At 39.3% G+C, this 20,258-nt stretch overlaps 1 protein-coding gene across 1 annotated transcript in view; it reads right to left on the bottom strand.

Moving 5' to 3' along the window:
• Positions 1-20,258, bottom strand: part of TRHDE (thyrotropin releasing hormone degrading enzyme) — a 209,891-nt gene that overhangs the window by 52,482 nt on the left and 137,151 nt on the right. The window contains exon 10 of the mRNA XM_059472905.1: positions 5,181-5,269. Within this exon, the coding sequence (XP_059328888.1) occupies positions 5,181-5,269 (89 nt within the window). The remainder of the gene's footprint in view (positions 1-5,180; positions 5,270-20,258) is intronic.

The following is a 20,258-nucleotide window of genomic DNA, read 5'->3' as shown; positions in this document are numbered from 1 at the left end:
TTCAGCAGCACTTTCTGAGTTGCATGGAAATGTTTCCTATTTGGAGACTGAGCACCAGAAAAATTATTCCCAGGGAACAGCAAGTATGTGTTTTTCCAAAGCCCTGCTCACCTATTGGAAATGGATGCTAGCTAAACCTCCTCACTTGAGGTTAAGGTCGGTTCTAGATTTGGAGAAACATGCATAGGTAAGCCTGTGCTTCCACACCTAGTACAGCTTCATCAGAAATCACCAACACATCCCCACAAGCCCTGCTTAGCAGTCATAAGCATGGAATGGGTCCAAAGCTGGTTCCTGGCTTTCTACCCACTACTGATTTTGAACTGACCCCAAAACACTATGGATACATGTTCACTGATCATTATAGCAACTACAAAAGAGGCAACTTATCTAGGAGAAATAGAAACAAGCCCTGAAATATGACAGAGCAGAAGTTTGTAACATCAATGATTTCCACAATGCCAGTAAAATTTATCATTCAGCAGACCTGCAAGATTGAGGCACAAAGAGCACTGCAGCCATCTTAGCAAGATGTTTCCAACCTCAGCATGGATAGGAAGCTCTAGCACAAGATTTTCCCTTTGTGACTGGTTTACAGTTACCTGAAGCAGAACAGCCTCATCTATGGCCATGGGGAGAGAACAGGGAAAAGGTGGTGGTGACCTTTGTGCAGCACTCTGAGAGCAAATGAGACAGTTCCACTTCACACACCAGACAAACTGAACCCAGTAAAAGGACCATCATCTGATGGCTGGTATATGAACTGATGAGCAGAAATACAGTTACATAAATGATATGGTTCATTGGGTAAGGAGAAGAGAGACTGGCAGAAGCACTTGCAAAATGAAAAGCTTTCAAAACTATGCCTACATTGTGCCTTCCACAAACAGGTGGGAAGAACTATATTAGATTTGAAACATCTTGGATATTATGCACTGTGGATGCGACAGCCTGGTCAGAGAACAAGAAAACTAGATAATTTTTCCCAGAATCGGCTTGTGAGACTTTAAGGAGTTGAAGATAAACGATGATAGCCTGTTATTATAAACAACCTGCAGGTGTTGTTTTCCTACTCTGTTTTCCTATTTTCCTCAAAGATTGTTTATAAGAAAAGTGTCTTGTTAAATAACCAATCAAGTGAAAAGTATTAATTAATTGACCAATCTAGTCTATCTGTATCAGAACAATGTGCAAAAAAAGAGAATCCAAAGTAAAACAACTATGCTTGGCAACAACTGGCAAACCAGCCTTCTAGTAAGTCTGTGCTGTTTCTTACTTAACAGCGACAACGCACCTTGTCAAACAAGTTGCCAAGGCCTGGCACTGTCCTCTCTACAGGATTTCCTGCAAAGGACAATGAACTGCGACTCAAAAAGACACTGTGCAGCTGTAATTTCCAGTGTGTTCCTTCACTTCAGTGCTGTGAAGAACGGACAGACCTAGCATTGTTGCCAACAACTGTGGTGAGATGCAGTTATCTGAACTGATCCTGCCCAGCATATTGAACAATCAGTGATCTGCATGCTCACTACCCCTGGCATGTAGCCAGAGACAGACAAGATGAGGAAAGAGCAGCAACTCAATCATCCTAAATTCATGTCAGTCTCACAGAGCTGGAGAGCAGCCTCATATCCTTTTGTTCATGAAAATACCAACAGGTATCCAAAACCATCTTGATGAGGTCACAGACACAGTGGCAGAGAGGATGCAAAAATCAACAATTCTTGCTTTTGTCTTTCTGGATGTACATGAAGGAAAAGCCTCTTACATCAGCAAATAACCATTCTTGGTGAGCTAGGGCAAGGCACAGGGTTAACTCCTGATGGATACTGTTATTCGAAATATCACCAAAAAAAAAAAGGAGGAACATGTTTTGATGTATTTTTATATGTAGCTATTTCAAAACTGCTGTGGTTTCATTTCTATCAGGTAACCCACAGACAAGGTTAATTTTATTGGAAGATTTAAGTGATATGCCAAGATATCACAGTGGTAGTCATCAACTTGAATCCTTTTCCCTATTGGCAGCTGAAATTAGGTGTGTGATCAGTAATAATGACTATGTTGGGTTTGCATGGGCAGGTTTGGTAGCAGAGGGGAGGCTAGAGAAATGCCATAGAGGCGTGAGAAGCTGTCAGAAGCTTTTCCATGTCCAGCAGAGGCAATACCATCTGGGTCCAAGACGGACATGCTGCTTGCCAAAGCTGGGCCAACCAGAATTGGTAGTAATGCCTCTGTGACAACAGATTTAAGAACAAGAAGAAGAAAAAAAGAAGTTATTGCTCAGATGTAACTGTGGCCAGAGAAGAGCAGGGTGAGAACATGTGAGAGGAACAACCCTGCAGACACCAAGGTCAGTGGAGAAGGAGGGGCAGGAGGTGCTCCAGGCACCAGAGCTGGGACTCCTCTGCAGCCAATGGTGCAGCCCATGGTGAGGCAGCTGTGCCCCTGCAGCCCATGGGGATCCACAGGGATGCAGAGATCCACCTGCAGCCTGTGGAGGAGACCCACACCAGAGCAGGTGGATGTCTGAGAGGAGGCTGTCACCCTGTGGGAGGGACAGTGGGAGAAACAACATGTGATGAACTGGCCATAAGCCCCGTTTGTTTATCCCGGCACCGCTGGGGGAGAGGAGGCAGAGCTAGGAAACAGGGAGGGGTGGAGAGCGGGGGAAGGCATTTTAAGGTCTGTTTTTACTTCTCATTACCCTGCTCCCATTTCGAGTCTGCTTTGCTGAGACAGTACTTGGTGAGGGGTCTCTAACTCAGGCTTTATTAAAGATCCATGAACACTTTTTTATATTCTGTCTCCCGTGTCCAGCTTCAGAGGGGAGTGATAAAGTGAGTTTGGTGGGTGCCTGGTGGCCAGCCAGAGTCAACAGATCCCTGAGTCACCAGAGAGCTGTTCATTAGCTCCTGTCCACTCTTCCAGTCACACTGGAAGCTCCTTCAGCACAACAGTTTAGTCAACAAGAAGGAATTGCCTACTCTTTCCTAAAAAGGGCACAGAAAACACCCTCATGAATGGCATTTATTCCAAAATTGATTTGCATATCTGCATTTAACTACACGCACTTGAAGAACAATGTGACCTCTTCCAATCTTCCAAATATCCTCTGCAGCAGCTTGTTTCACCTCCAGCTTGCAGACTTTTTCCAAGACTACCCACTGGGACAATACTGAAACTGTCCTCTGTACAACAGAAAGTCTTCAAAATTCTTCCAGTCCACAAGAATCAAACCTGGAAATTCTCATTTGGAGTCTCAGAATTCCTCCCTCATCCCCATGAAACAAACGTACCAGCTGCAGAAAAACTCCCAGGAATCATGTGTACCAGCCTCAATACATAGCAGCCTAGATCACAATAAGTAGAAGCAAGAGGACATTCTTGCTGTAGTCATAAGTTTACAGTCTCATTTTCAATGAGGTACAGCAAGTGAATAAGTGAGTGAAAGTAATGAGGAAGAACAAGGATAATGACAATAGATCACAGTGTCATTGATTTGCTACACAGGAGACTGATGACTCAGAAAGGTTCCTCTTTAATTTCTATATAGTAGCCAACCCAAAATAATTGCTCACACTGGCCATCATTAATTTGTTGATTTCTTGAAAGCATTCCAACAGAAGCAGTAGATCTTAAAAGAGTGGGTAGCAGTTTTATGGACTTGTTCCTCCACAGCACCCTGCAAGTAAAAGGCAGTGAGGAAGCATCTATGTAGATAATAGTAACATGCTGAACTTTGAAGGAGGGAGTGAAGGGAGGGAGACATGCATGTGCAACCTAATGAGATGGGATCATCAGCTAGCTCTGAAGTTAGTGGGAACCTTCCTACTAACTTCAATGAGAGTTCAATCAAGCCCTAAAAGACAAAAGTAGAACAGGTCATTAAGGCAGACTCTGATTGTGCAAACAGGTCTTGAAGTATTCTGGAAATGCTAATGTTAAAAAGTATAGCCAAAATAGTAATTTCTGAAAAGTAAGAGAGAACCTATATGCTTTGATGAGAGCATGTTCTCTAGATATGAAAATTGCTCTGGCTGCAGGCTAGATCTGCTAGATCATTCTACCATGGGAGCAGCATAAAACATGTTACTTTCTCATAGGCTGCAAACGATCTGGCTAACAGCACATACCTTGTACCACTACAAGGTTGGGGTACTCAGATTTCGGCTGACCATACACCATTCATTTCCAGTCCTTCTGGCTGCTAAACTCTATGTGACTAACATATTTTAGTAACTTAGGAAAGAGAAAAAACATCTCACACGGGCTTGACTCCCCTCTCTCCCATTTATTTTCTCTTAGAGGGAAATCTCTATATCTTTCTAATTATATAAGAAATGGTCAGTTCTCCCTCTACAGTCCACATGTCAAGGGGATGCATGCACCCTTCTTTTCCTTTCTATATAATAATTCCATTCAAGTTCCCACATGTCTTCCCTCACTCTCTTTAATTCTAGTCCAAAACTCTCAGACAATGTAGCATGAAGTGCTAAGGAAATAGATAAATATTTCATGAAATTTCTTTGGTGGGCTTCTTTTCTTAGGTGATAAAAAACCACTGGCATCTAGCACTCACTCTCCTCCAGACAGTAACTAATACTGTTACAATCATCCAGGAACTGAGGAGGAAGAAAATAACGTAGCAAGCACAACATTGCACTTTTGAATTCCAGCATATGGTTTTCTAATAGAGAGAACAAATATTTTTTATAGATCAATAAGGACAATTTTAATGACAGCAACCATTTCTTAGGCCTGGTTGAGACTATGGATCAAGTTAAAAATGCTAGAATTCTATGTGTTCTAAAGCATACTCATCATATCTGCTTCATTATACAATATTACATTTAACTTTTACCCATCAATAAAGTGAATTGCATTCATCAGTGATTTGATATGTTTTGCCAAATATAAAATACTTAGCACTTTACGTTTCTGTGTAAAAGCTTTACATTATACTGTCTAAATTCTGCAATATTATAAATCTAGATTGTTGCTTATCCTTCATCCTCCTCCCTCCCTTCCCAGCTCTGCTTTTTTCACAATCCATTTTAAGCAGTTAAAACTGGGTGCAGAGCAACTAAACAATTATTTAGGATCAATTCCAAAGATACATTTGAGGAAAACACAAGTATGCTTTATGAGATTCCACCGGGAGGAAAGTTTATTTTTACCTGATTTGTTAGACACCCATATAATTGCCTCTGATGAGATGTGGCTCGTATTTCCTACTGCAATTGTTAATGGAATCTGCCACAAGTAGCTGCAAGACAAAGGAGGGGGAATCTAAGAACAAAAATACTGAACTGATTCTTCTTACAGCAATCAGGGATCATGTCAAAGAAATCAAAACACAATCTCAGTAGCAGTGTAAATATCTGTGAATTCTAACAAGTTACTTTGATTTTGAAATGCATTTGCATTAGCAATAAAACAAAGAAATATAATTTATTTAAAAAAAAAAACCAAACTAGATTATATTTCCCATTTTTTCACAGTCTATCATCATATGAGGACTTTTTAACAAAGCTTTTCCTAGTTTAAAAATCCTTTACAAAAGAGGAAATAATGATTAGTCATAAAAAGAAAAACACTTTTTTACATTTACTTAGAAAAAACCTCCACATAAGACATGATTTGATTTATAGGGACTTCAAAGTTAAAAATACCATACTCTTCTAGCAACTTCTTAAAAAGCTACAATGGGATTTCACTGCTGCTGGTTTAAAAAAACAAAATGAATGGGACAGATCTCCACTTCTTGGCACCATTTATGACCACCTATTCATATGCAAACTGGGCAAAACATATTACATGTGGGTTTGGTGATACACTGGTATAATCAGACCCCATCTTCCCTATAGAGTACTACAAATTGTTTCTCATTAGAAGTAAATGTTATAAATAACATCTTTATCCAAATAAACAGAAATTGACTGTATGAAGTGAATATTTTTTAGGGACAGATGGAAAGGATTATTTCCTTCATGTCTTCATCATCACCTCTACTTCTTAACTCTCAAAAGTAGCATTTCACCAGTCAGTGAAAAAGTAGGTATTTCCCTCACAGGCCTGCCGTATCATTTTGTAAATCAGTAAAGGGGAAGCACTCAGTAATGGTACAGGTAGTCCCTTTGCCTTAGGTGCCTTACAGATGGTCCTTGGTAGGTGGTCAGTGGTAGTACGTGTGCACTTAAGCAAGGCAGCATGGCAAGAGACTGGCCCCAACTCATATATCACCATATAGCACCACTTTGATACCAAGAATATAATTTTAGACTGATTGCATTAAAATGTTGCAAAGATGAGTGCGGGCCAGTTCTCTCCTGCTAGAACACAGCAGTGCAAAACTAGCCCACTGTACTGAAGAAAAAAATTAGGTATGTTCCTTTCCACTCACCCAGAAGCCTTCACCATTTAACTACAAACACCACCCAAATATTCCACAGCCACAGTCAGCATGGGCTGGCTTCCAAGGGTTGCCTTGCTGCCATGACTTGGGAAGCTGGGGGAGGGACAGAGCCCCGCCCTGCCACCACAGATGGCTCACAGCTCCCCACCCATTTGCAAAGAGCCCCCAGGATACACAGGACATGCACTGCTTAGAACACAATTGTGTGCAGGGAAACACTTGTCCATACAGCAGAGATTCAGCAAAGATGGGAGGTATTTGGACAACCATACAGCTGGAAGAGCTATGAGTGACACTAGAAATAAAACGTGGCATTTACTGCCATATGAAAGAAGAAAACACTTTCCATGTCATTTTACGTTCTCTGAATGTTAGTACCATGACACGAGGAAAATAATTAGCTCTACTGCACTGAAGATGAGCTCCACATAAGCACATACTCTGGCAGACACTTTTTGTTCTGTGTCATAATTAAGCTGTGTCATTTGAAGATTCTCTTGGCTTTATCAGTCTGCCTATTTCTTGGGCTGGATATTATCACACTCCACAGCACAGCCAGCAGAAAAGGATGTCCACTGGTGCTTTAGTGCAACAGAAAAGGATGTCCATTGGTGCCAGTTCCCAGTCTGGGGATGTTACCTTCATTTCTGGCTTAACTAATACTCTGGACTGCGAACTGGATTCTTAAGATACAGTGTGTGCTGTGTCCTGCTGCTTCAGCTGCGGCAGCAGTAACTCCTGGGTTCAACAGGTGAGGGCAGTCAGGAAACGCTGTGAAGTGATGCACTGAAGTGTATTCACTACTGCCCTAAATACCTTACACCTTACTAGAAACACTAAAACCTACCAGTGTTTTAGGGTCTGTCCATAAAAACCTCCTAGTAAATACATCACCTTTAGAAACACACCCAGTTCTAAATACTTGTCTCTCCAGAATGAAAAAGATCCTAGCAAACTATGATTGAGAAAAATAAGGCAAAAATTAGCATGGAGTTTCTACATTATGCAAAAAAAAATAAAACTGTATTTGCATGGAATTTTTATGACACCTCAACTCCTACCGAAAAAGCTAAACTGCAAAATAAAAGATGCTGTGAGCTGATTTAAGCACATATATGCACACCCACAAATATTCATGTATGAACAAATTCATGGACACCTGTTATTTTGAGAAGGAGCTTCACAGAATGGTATTCTGTACACTGTAATATCTACACAGAGAACAATTTTATCCTTCCTTATAATATTTTATATTGCCTCCAATTGAGGTAAATCCTGCTGAAGTAAAGACTGATCCTTCTCTGAAAGGGGATCTAGCTGAAGAACAAGTGTCACAAAATCTACCCACCAGATAACATGTTGGATTTAGTTGGGAATATTAGTACTGGCAAATGTAACTTTTATCTACCCAACATAAGAGACCTCCTGACATTCTTAGTGCTTTTCAGAACCTCCAAATCTCACTCCCTTGGTTAGTGGTTTCCCAGAGGAACCACAGGTGTCCTTTTAGCAGACATCCAGGAAAAAATAAACATTTTTTCCTACTTAACTGCTGCTGTTTTCTCTGTTTATCTGTCTTCTCCTTCCATTTTTCTTCATTCTCAGAGAAACTTCTGCTGCTGTTGCAGAAGAAGCTGTAGCTAACTTCTGTGTATGTGAGGGCTGGGAGCATCTGGCTCACCTTCCAAAAAGGTGCCTTCCATTCATTGTCTCTGAATGATCTGTATGGACTGTGTTCTCCAGGTATGAGTAGAAAGAAGCAAACTTTTCTTGTGCTTTTCTGTCAGGGGTCTTCTAATTTACAGAGCAAAGAGGAAAAAGGGGGCCCACTCTCCTGTTTTCCTCCTGCTTTGTCTGAGAGTTGTGCAGACCCTTTATTTATTCTTTGTATATTGAGAGCACCACCAACATGCTCTCAGTATGTATCTAACTGGGGAAAAAAGCATCCCATTCCACCTGGCCACCTGCTGCCTGCTGTGACAAACAAGCTGCAGTGACAATAAGAATCCAGCCTTGAGGGCCCAGTGACCAGGGCAGCAAGGCTTGACACAACCCATTTAGTCCTCTTACTGTCACGATTATGTCTGCAGGACTCAGATGCCTGTACAGATAGCCCACTCAGTCCCTGGGTGAAATTATGCTAATGAACTGTGTGTTCAGTCTGCCTGAGATGCTGCTCAGCTGCAGAGGTGTCCCTCATAATGCCTCTCCACAATCAAACCAGATCACTTTGACGGGCAGCTAAAGGCAAACCTCTTATTGGGGAAAAACTAAGGGCTATTTCAGGAATTTTAAAAAAAACATCTCTGAAGCTGAGGAGGAGAGCCACCTAAAACTAGAACAGACATGTTAACATGAACTGTGCTAAACATAACATTGTTCAATCTTCAAGAAATGTAAGGAAAGGGGAATCTTGTTGAAAGGTAGTATAAATATACCTTTTTTTTGCTGATCTACAAGTGATAAACTGCTCATGTGAAACAGTTAAACTCAGGTTGACAGGATAATGCACGAGGGAATGCACTGGTGGATTTTTTTGTAGCACTATATCAATGCATAATACTGAAGCTTATTCATTCTGCTTAAAGATTGGTCAGAAGGACTTGTTTCACAAAGTATCAGAATCTTGCATCAGTCAAGGTACATGCAATACTAGAAACTAGCTAATGCAATACTAGAAGCAAAGTAATTATGCACTGTGTGGATTATATAGATTTTTTTTTGTCTTAAACATTACATAATGACTAGGCAGGCAGTATTAGTATACATTATCTCACTTGCAAAATTATCATATTTTTTTAAAAATTATCATATTTAAATTATCTCACTTGCAAAATTATCGTATGATTACTTGCTTACGACTTGATTTTCAGCAAAAAAGAACTGAGATCCCTTTGTGGGCAAATCCTGAGACCATAAAACACTAAACAATCACAATGCCTCACACTATTGCCTCTTATTAATAGTAATATTGTAGTAACATTGGGTTTTCAGTGGCTTCTTTGCAAAGAGCTATGCAAAGCCAGAAAAAGGGCAGTAGTTTATTTCCTCTACTTACAAAATAAAGATCTCAGGTAATTAAAAACAAGAAGGTAAGGTTCCTAGCATTTCAGATTTTGCACACCTTTTCAACTATTTTTTCATATTAATGAAATGTGAAATGTTTTTGCTGGGATGTAAATCCATACAATTTCAAGATTCATCTTCCCAGTAGCCATAATGTACCAGGCTTCCACACACTGCCAGCAGTGAATACCACATTCTTCCAGTGGCATTTCTCCCTTCTCCCCTACATTCAAAACTAAACAAAGAAGTAGATTTATTCCTAGTCATTACTCACAGAACAATGAAGGTACCTGCTCAATATTCAGAGGCTTATTATCCTGCATTATAAGGAGTATACAAGCAATGTGGCTGTTGCACATAAAGTGACAGAACATCTGTAACTGAAGTACCACTGTAAAGTTCAGCTTACCTACATTTGAATGGCAGAGAAAGTGAACAACCACAGTCTTCTTTTATTCTGCTTTTACAGATCTCTGGTTTAAAGACTTCTAATCTATCCTGCTGTTCTTTACAAAGAAACTGTACTTAATCCTTCTTATTGTCCACCTCTGTATTTTTTTCTACCTATTATTTCAGGTTAGAAAACCAAGCCTTGCTTCAGTGCTTTGAAGGCATATCTACAAGGGATTAAAACTGGCATAATTCTTTTCTTTTCTACACACTTTATCCTTTTAAAAATGCTCCTTTTCTACTAATCCTTACTGTCCTATTTACTTGCTTGACCATGTCTGGACAGTGAGCTGATGTTTACACAATATTACCTACCACAGGTCCAAGATCTCCTCCTGAGAGAAAATAGTTTCTTCAGAACTCACCACTGAGTATCTGAGTTAGAACTGCTTTCCCCACATGTATCACCTCATTAACAACATTAAGCTCCATCTGCCTTTTTATTACCATGTCAACTAGCACTAAGGAATACTTCTGTCATCTTGGTAAGTAATACTTGTTTTTATGACACAAAACTCCTATTACAGAAAACTCTTGACACCTAACTCTTCCACACCCTTTATCACATAGCTTAATAAGGAAAAAATTTAGAGCAGGTTTCTCAAGAATTTCATGGGCTGTGACCTTCCACTAAGAAATTCAACCATCTAATTTTTCACTTTTTGCTTGTATTTCTAAAAAGTTCTTCTCGCTTTTCCTGGTACAGATTAATTTCTTTAGGAATATGTAAGAAGGAAGCTGGACCTCAAAAACCACATAAAAACCCAGTTAAATTACAAGAAGCTACATACATCTATATTTAGAAGACATCCATTAATAGTCTTTGATTATATATTTAGCCAGGAAATCAAAGGAGAAGAACTATGGCAAGGCAGAAGAATAGAACAATGCACAGATTTAAGGAAAAAATTTACTTATTTAGTACATCTAACAACAGAAAAATGAGGGACAAAATTGAAAAGCTTTGCACAAAAGCAAATTAAGTGATTTGGCTCTTAGCAGGATATAAGGATAATTAAAGTGTAGTGGCAATCATAAACTTGAATTATAGAATGATTTAGGTGGGAAGAGACTAGAGATAAAGCCTTCTGCTCTAATGTGATGAGAGCACAGGAAAACAAGTCTCACTGTAGGTAGAACATGATATCAGAAGAGCATATACAGCCTGTACATTCAATGGCATCACACAAAATCAATCAAGTCAATTGAGGCAAATGATTTGCCATCTGCTTTTTTTCCTAATCTCTTCCACTTCAAAGCTGCTACACAATTACTTTCAGGAAATCTTAACACCAAAAGCTGTATGTATTTTCAAATACCTCAGCAGGCTGAGAAATGAAATTGTAAGTTATCTTGGGCTGGAAGAACAGCAGTCATGTACCCATCAGCTGGCACAGGTGAAATCCCAACCACCACTCTTCCATGACTCAGTTTCTCTGGGATAAATTCAGTTGTTCAAGGTGATGGCAAATGAGAGGGTAGGGTATTTGAGACCTCTGCTATGGTCTGTAAGACAATAAGGATGCTCTCGCTGGTTGGCAGCACAAGGTAAAGTAAGATACCTGATGGCACCTTGAATGGCACCAGTCACACATGCAAGCAACTACATGGGCCTTTCCATCCACTCAGTGTTGACAAAGAGACATTCCATAATTAAACATGAGCTTCCCTATGAATTTTTTCATTTCTAAGTGAAAAAGGCAAATTTTCAAAACCAAGCTGCTTGTAAGAAAAAGAAGGATTCAGCACAGATTTTTGAACACAGCATTTTAAAAAGGCACTGCTGCAACATTTTATAAGTACTGTTTTAAAGAAGAACTTTCAGTTTGCTGATTCAAAAAATTGCAGGGAGAAGTTGGAATTATTGAAACTAAAATATAAGGTAGTTAAATTACAGAATTGAAATTAATGTTCTAAACCAATTTTCCCCCAATTTTTGCTTTGAGTTTTGTCCTGATTCAGTGCAGGGAAATGTTTTGATATGTTGAAAATTTCTGTGGGATGGGAATCCATTTCTTGTGCATTGGTAACACTTACTAATCTTTGTTAAGTATTTTGAGAGCATAACAATCTGAAATCTCATATCACTGAGGGATATGATTAAAGCTATTTAACACAGAGAGGAAGTGAGGCATAAAAATAGTTTTAAGAGTAAAAACCATAAAAAAGAAAATCCAAGATTAAAACTGACTGGTTAAGACACCTATCTCCTTATTTTAACCCACTTAATACCCAAAATGCTAACTCTGTCTCTTTAGTTAAAGATAACAGCGTGGTACATCCAGAGTGGCTGAAGATCAGAAACAACTCCTTGGCATTAGTTTCCTGTTCTCAGCACTCTCCAGATGGAAATCCTGAAGTCTCATGCATAAACACATATGCTCAGCTGAGCAGCCCTGAGTCTGAGAAGGGAACAGTTTCCCAGTGTGGCCCTTGCAAACACTGGTGATTCCCTGAACAGGTTAGGATGCTGACATTAGCATTTCTTATCAAGGGAATATATTGTTATGAGTCATCTACATGAACTCATATGCTTTTATTTCAGACACAAAAAAGCCACAAAAGCAAAGTAATGAGAAAATCTGACCTTTTGAAAGTAAGTAAATTTCACAGAACAAAAACTAAGATTTAAAGATTTGTATTTTTACTTCAGTTAAATACCTGGCTGATCCTGGCAGATATATTTGTATATCTGAGACATATACAAATAGTGGCAAGTAAAAGAAGCATTTAGATGGATGGCTGCAGATGTTTCTGGCTAATGACCTTAATGCTTATTACAAATTAAAAGGCATAGAAAAGTTGGTAACAAACTAAATAAAGGATTGTGTGATATTTGGATATTAAATCGGTAGAGAAGGCAGACAGTAGGGATCTCTCACTTTTCTTGCCAAGACAAGTACAGTTTCTATTAGCAAGATTAGCAAGGTTTGGACTACTACTTCATAGTAGCTGGTAAGGGGCTATTGTTTTGACTGTTACTGAAAACAGTTTTGATAAAAAAGGGATATTTTAGCTATTGCTGAGCAGTACTTATACAGCACCAAGGCCTTTTCTGTCTCTCACCCCACCCTACCAGCAAGGAGGTTTGGAGTGCACAAGAAGCTGGGAGGACGCATGGCTGGGACAACAGACCCCAAGTGACCCAAGGAATGCTCCATACCATGTGACTTCATGCTCAGTATATAAAGCTGGGGGAAGAAGAAGGAAGAGGGACATCACAGCATTTGTCTGTCTACAGTCCCAAGTAACTGTCAAGCATGATGCAGCCTGGCTTTCGTGGGAATTGCTGAAAACCTCCCTGCCCATGGAAAGCAGTGACTAAAATCCTTGGTTTTCTTTGTGCATGCAGCTTTTGCTTTCCCTTTTAACCTGATTTTGTCTCAAAGTTTTCTCACTTCTCCAATTCTCTCCCCCATCCCAACACAGGGAGTGAGCAAGTGGCTGTGTAGGGCTCAGATGATGGCTGAGGATGAACCACAACACAAGCCAAAAGAAAGCCTTTGTTTTCACTGTTAAGATTGTGAAAGTTCAAAGGTAAATTGTTAACAGAAAACCTTATGGTGTATTCAACTAATCTATAAAATCACGAGCCTTGTTGCAGTGATACCTGGAAGTGTTTCATCCTACGCTGAGAGCACAAGCACGTGTAAGGTGGTCAGTGGAATAGGAGTGAAAGCTATTAAACAGTAGAACAGCTTCAGAGCTTCCTACTACAGAAAAAGATTGTACAAGGAGCAGAACTCAGTAGGATACAATTTTGTAAGCCACACTTTCTTGAAAGATTGTGTTGGGAAAGACAATTTAAAAGTATCATAGAGATTTTCCCAGGTTATTATATAGTATAGTATCTCATTCAGTAAGGAGTAATTCAGGTTCCAGGGAAAGCTCATGTGAGTATCACAGGAAATCACACATTTTTATTAAGTGCAATTCTACAAGAGTGTTAGTTCAGTTTAATGTATAAGGAGCTGACAATATATTCATGTTGTGAGTATCATTCTCAAAAGACCGAGGAACACAGAGATTTCATTATATTTAATACATGCCAGTAAAGTGATTGCAGGCTGTGCCCAGAGGCATAACACAACAGAAGATGTTATTCCCTCTTTCACAATTATTACACTTCCTACACTGAGACAGTGTGTCAAGGGATTCCTTGTACCCTGTGAGCATGGAAGATGGCAGATAGGAAGGGAAGATTTCACTAACTTTGTAGCAAAGACAAATAGAAATGAAAGATTGATAAAAAATAACTATTTGAAATAACGGAGATCCCCTTAACATAGCTTGAGGTACTCACTGGTCATCTGCATATGCCCAGTGTGACCTTAATTCCTGAGTTCAAATTGAGAACAAGGAGTTTAATACAAAGAACAGTGAGAAACACATGAGAAACACTGGTAAAGGCAACTGACTAAGCTGAATTCCCCTACAAGGAGCATGAAAAAGCTGTCAACACCAGACTTTTTCTTTCATCAAGGAAAAGGTTGCAGTCAGCTAACTTGAAACCAGAAAGGACAGTATCTTAGTTATACAAACAGAAGAAGGCCTCCTGATGTCTGAAATGGACAGGACTTTCACAAATCCTGTAGGTAGACAATTTCTGCCTGCAACACTGTGCAGCGCAGAAATGAAACAGCAGGACACAGTAATAGTGATACACACCACATTAATTGTAGGATCCACAGTTTGCTGGGTTTAAGCAAAATGAGGAAAGGAAATGGTGCTGACATCAGGATTCTGGGGTTACAGGGGTTCTGCCCTCACCCAAGACTAACAGACTGGTCAACAATAAAAAGGTCAGGTAAGGAAAAAAAAAAAAAAGAGAAAGAGAGAGAAATTAATAACACCGACTACATTAGCAACTGGAAAAAGACTGGAAGAAAAAGGTTGTGGAAATGCTTATTCTAAGATTATTCTACACTATGCTGGTCAGGAGTTTTGTGCTCCTTTACAAAATTTTGGTGGACTTTGATGGACTCTGAATTAAAGACAGTGCTCCAGCATTGTCTTTAAGGAGCTCTATCTGGCTGTAATACAGACTAATTTTTTCAGTCAAGAGTCCAGATACAGTGAATGTACGGTGCAATATAATATGCTTACACTATTGTGTAAGCAGGTAACAAAATTCCAAGTGAGGCACACAGTATTACTCAGAAATTATTGGTCTTCTTGTTACTATCTAAGCCAAACACAGTCAAAATCCACCTGAGTTTTTTTTATCAGTTCTTCTCTTCTTTCTTCCTAATGCCCCAACTATGGAGTGATTAAATTTTTCAGCCAGACCAACCTACCATCCAGAACAACCCAACAGGGTCGGGTCATGATAGGTGCTGCCAGGCAGATAATGGCTCCACCACCAGGTGGCTCTGAATGGGATTCACAGCTGAGGTGTCAGATTTTGAAGAGCATTTCAGGTTTTTAATAGAAGTGAACTCAGAAGATGTCTCATGGATGAACAGTAATCAATTTCTAGAGCAGTCTTGCCTCTTAACTACTAAGATTTACCTACTTTGTCTAAGGCTTTGATTGGATGGGCACTTGAATATAGCTAATGTATATTTCAAAGGGAAGCAAAACTCTGGGATTTGGAAGGTATTTGGAATTGTGAACCTATTATAATTTTGAACACAAATTATACTTAGCTGCACACATGAAGGAAACTATGAATAATCTTTATGGTTTGGAGAAATATTTAAAATTGCATGAGAGTGACTAGAAAGATCATATTCTAGTCTCAAAAGAGGCTAGCACATCTAGGATGACTTGCTTCTGATTTTAAGCTTCTTTATTTGCAGGTCTGCCTCAATACAGCTGCTAATTTTATATCTTTGTCTATTACATATGCTTTCATTTAGCAACATTATTAAAAAATGCAATCATGTTAGTATACTCTAAAGGAAAGGTTGACAGCTGCTTCTAAGAGCAACTACTTATACAATGGATGATGGATTGTTTGGGTTTTTTTCTGTATTTGGACCTAAATACAAATATATGGAGAGATAATATGTCCAATGTCAGTACAGGATTGCTGGAATGTATTTTAGAGGAATGAATTTTAGAAGCATTTATTTTAAAACAATAATTGACACTATAATTCATTTGTAGTCATAACAGTGATTAACATGTTTAATAGCAATGTATTAAAGATGCAGATTTTGTGGTTTTCCTTTACTCTCCCAGAGTCCTAATTCCTCTGGATTTTGCAAGAGTCTTTGGAATAATTTTTGGCAATAAGTAAATCCTAGAGCAGGAAAAGGGAAAAAAATTACATTTTCCAGGAGTATTATGCAAAATACAATGCCCTTACCAATGTAACGACAACACAAAGTTTCAGACATAAAAAAGATTCACTGCTGTAGCAGCAGCCCTAGCTTGAAAGAGCACCTGTGTGGCTCTGCACTGTGGGTCTGCCTTAAGATGACAACCTGCATATTCTGTTAGAAAACAGCTGTATGTCTTCAGCCATCCTGTCTAAACTTCATTATCCTTTTTTTTTTTAAGGGTAGACACAAGGTAATTTAAATTACTAAATTTGATTTAAATTACCAAATTTGAAGGAAAAGAAAAAAGCATTGTCTGATAATAACATAACATAGCATAGCTAATATAATTATCTGATTACTAAACCTTCTATAAAATTCTGTTTAATATTAGCTAAATATTTCATCCAAAAATAAACTATAAATGAGACTATTATGAATATTGTGAAGCCATCTAAAGCTGACTCATTTCAGTGCCAGTGCTGGCAGCATACCTTACCAAATTTAGAAAAATGATGCAGGCAAAGAACCAATACTACAAATTCTTTGTTAGCACACACTTTTTCCTCCCTGCCTAACAGTACCTTTTAAACTAAAACACAAAAGGCTTCATTTTCAGAAGTGACAAGCAGCTCTGAGTGCTGAATCATAGATGGACACAAAGAAGCTTTAGCAGTGTTAAGTGTCTGTCCCAAGAGCTGCCGCTTTACCCTGGAATAAAGGCTCTCAATCTCTTCAACATCCTCTGTTCTGCCTTCAACCAGTGCAAAACACCCTTGCAGAATTGCACACAAAGTGCTGATCATGCAAACCCCATGTCTGTGCCGTCCTTCACCCAGAAGCATAACCCCCTGACCAGAGCACAGATCTGAGATTTCTCTGAGCAGAGCACAAGGATGTGTTATGGACTGAGAAGGATCCACAGGAGTAAGAGACAGCACTTCAGCTATGTTTACAGTCCTCCAGTATGTTCTCAGAGACTTAGTACCAAATTTTTTCAACATATTCCAGTGCTCAGTTCTGATTTTTCCTTTGAATACTGTGAATTTAAGCAAGATTAAAATATAATTCCTATGATGTTTTCTCTTTCCTCAGTAAACTTCCTGAGAATCCCCTACCAAAGTATCTCCTCCATAAAACTCAAGATTCTAATATTGAGTGTAAAGGCTCATGCAAAGGGATAAGAAAAGAAAGCCATTATCAGTAACTTCAAAAAGCAGGAGGAAGAAGATATAAAAAATGGAGCATGTTAGAAGTTTTATCCTCTGATCTACAATGGTGAACTCACATCTCAGATTCTTCCAAAGCCGACAAAATACGCCATTTATCCAACCTCATCCCTCCTATAAAACTTCTCTCTGCCAATGCTGTCTGGGTCTTCCCCAGTCTGGTCTTTCCCTCACTAAAGCCCTCACTTTAAATCCCTTTTCCATTTCCCTATTCCATATTTGCCTATTCCAGCCACATAACTTTAATGCTCCAACTTTGGCTCACACTTGCACCCTGCCATGCCATGTTACGTCTCCTACCCCCTACAGGTCAAGCAGCTCCTTCCAAGCACCTCTATCCTTATTCTCCTCTTCATCTCCCGAAGACTCCACTCTATACTAAAACAGCACTGCCCTCAAGTACATGCTCCTTTCCTCAGCATGAAATTGATTTAATTAATGTGAGTCAATTAACTAGATTGGGTATCTAGCAATTCCTGAGAGTTAATGTTAGCAAATAAGAAGAGGAAAGTGGCACATTCTGCACTGACAATAAAATACAACAGCAGCTTTTCTCTGTCAGCCTAACTTCTATCAGGATATAAGTGCGGCCACCACACAGGAAGCAATGACACAACACACTAATTTTGTCTTCTTTAGCATTCTGCAAATTCTAACACTGAAAGTTGCCTGTATACTGCACACCAGAGTGTCCTGGAAGTTTCCCAGTGAGAAGATGTTCTTGCAAATAGAAGCTGTGAAATGGTTTTGGAAATGAAGTGTTAAATTATAATTGGCATTTCTGCTGTCTTTGATAGCAGCATAATCTTGCTGGAGACACTACCACAGATATGTACTGGAAGAGATTTTAAGAGTATTTTCTATTCTGATTTTTTTAAAAATGCAACAATCAGAAAAGCCTCTAAAAATGAAAAAGCAGGACAAAAAACCAGGATGTTCTAGTGGCTTTTACAGAAAAGAAAAAACCCTATTGCAACAGGGAGCACACAGCCCAAGAGCTGGGCTAGTAAACACAGCAGTGTTCCATCACGTGCCCAAGGCAGGCAGGCTTGCTCCAGGTCACTCACCAAGGCAGCCCCTGTGCCTGTTCCTATGGAGAAGCAGCACTGAGCACAGCACTGTCCTCTCTCAGGCTGCTGGGATTAAGGACTGTCCTTATGCACATCAAAGGACAAGATCTATTGGTGTCACAGAGCTGGCCTCTACTCCAGTGTGCATTTCAAGAGAGGGAACACCCCACGCTTTCCCACTCTTCTGCAAGAACAAGTATTTTCAAGTCCCTGCTTGACTAGCTAAAAAAAAAATTGTTAAATCAATATCTGGCAGTGTTCACACAGAGTTTTGTGATCCACTGAGGACTCTTGATTTTTTTCATCTCATTCCTGTTAATTCCATTTTCTCTGTGCCTAATACACTGGTACCTTTCTTTCCTGGAGCCTGTTCCCTTCATCACCTTTACAGCAGACAGAGAGACATTTAGGTCACTAGGGGTACCACACCCACTCCCTAGGTAACAACACAATAGTTGTTTCTCTTAGAAACACTGAGTTTATAAGAAAATATACAGGCACAATTTCAGGTATAGTAAAGATGAAAGGCATAACAAGAGAACACTCAAAGGACCCGAGAAAATGGAAGATGAGAGGATATTTCTCAGAGACAGGGAGGTAAATGAGCACTTTGCTTTCTATTTATATTTTGTTAGCCCTCTTTTCTCAGTTTATGGAACAATATTTGTCCATATTATGGTCCTTTTTTATTACATAATTAATACTATATATGCTACATTAATCTGCAATTGCTCTAAGAACATAGCAAAGATACTAATCAGCATTGTGCTCCCTTGTGCTCCTAACATTTTGGTTTGTGTTTAACCAGCTCCTTAGCTGGTAAGTGGACAGAGTAAGTTCCCCATAACTGCTCAAATAATAATGCTATACAACTATGTAAGAAGACACATGGCAATACCCAAGCACAGCAATGCTTTCACTATGAAAATCATTATCAGTAAAGGGACAAGCACAGCCCTTTTTCTGCAAAGCCTGAATAAATAAAGGAGCTTTGTCTAGGAAATTCAGAAGAGACTTGAAGGGAAATAAATTCTGCAGTTAATCATTCATCTTGGAGTGTCTGCTGAGCAGCTCTGCAGCCCACTCTAAAGCCTTTCAGCTGTGGCAATTACTACAGGGTGTTAGACCCAGGGGTCTGTACAGCTCTGGTTTTGCTGGTCATGTCCATGGCTTGCACTGTTCAACTGAATTTTCCCCAGCACAGCTACACAGAGAAAGGCACTCCGGATTACCACGCCACAGCATGCATGCATATCCTGTCCATATCCCAATCTGTACATCTTCCTGTTTTTCTCTTTCCACATCTAACTGTCTTCAGTGCCTAGCAAGACATTCCCCTTCAGGATATTGTCCTGAACAAGCAAAGATTAGCTATGCAAACTGCATGCTTGATAAGGACACCATATAAATGAATATTATTCCAGCAACATTAACTTAATTATTTTGATAACATTGGAAAGGTTACGTCTTGACTTTTACAGAGACAAGCTCTGTATATTTTCAGAGGGCAAAAACAACCAGAAATCTTTGGTCTGCTCTTCAATATAGTATATAGAAGGTTTATGGATTTCATCAAAACTGGTTAGTTTATTGTCTAGACCACAGATTATTTTTCATAAGATTTTTGTCATATCTGTGAGCTGTTTTGTAATGATGGATGAGACTATTGCCTTAAAATCATCATTTTCTCTAAGCAGGGAAACCCACTGAACCCTGTCAGATAGAATATCGCCTTCTCCCCTGGAGGCTTATAACTAAG

This window comes from Ammospiza nelsoni, chromosome 5, assembly GCF_027579445.1.
Source record: "Ammospiza nelsoni isolate bAmmNel1 chromosome 5, bAmmNel1.pri, whole genome shotgun sequence".
NCBI classification, from domain to species: Eukaryota; Metazoa; Chordata; class Aves; order Passeriformes; family Passerellidae; genus Ammospiza; species Ammospiza nelsoni.
This window is presented reverse-complemented; position numbering and strand designations above follow the sequence as displayed.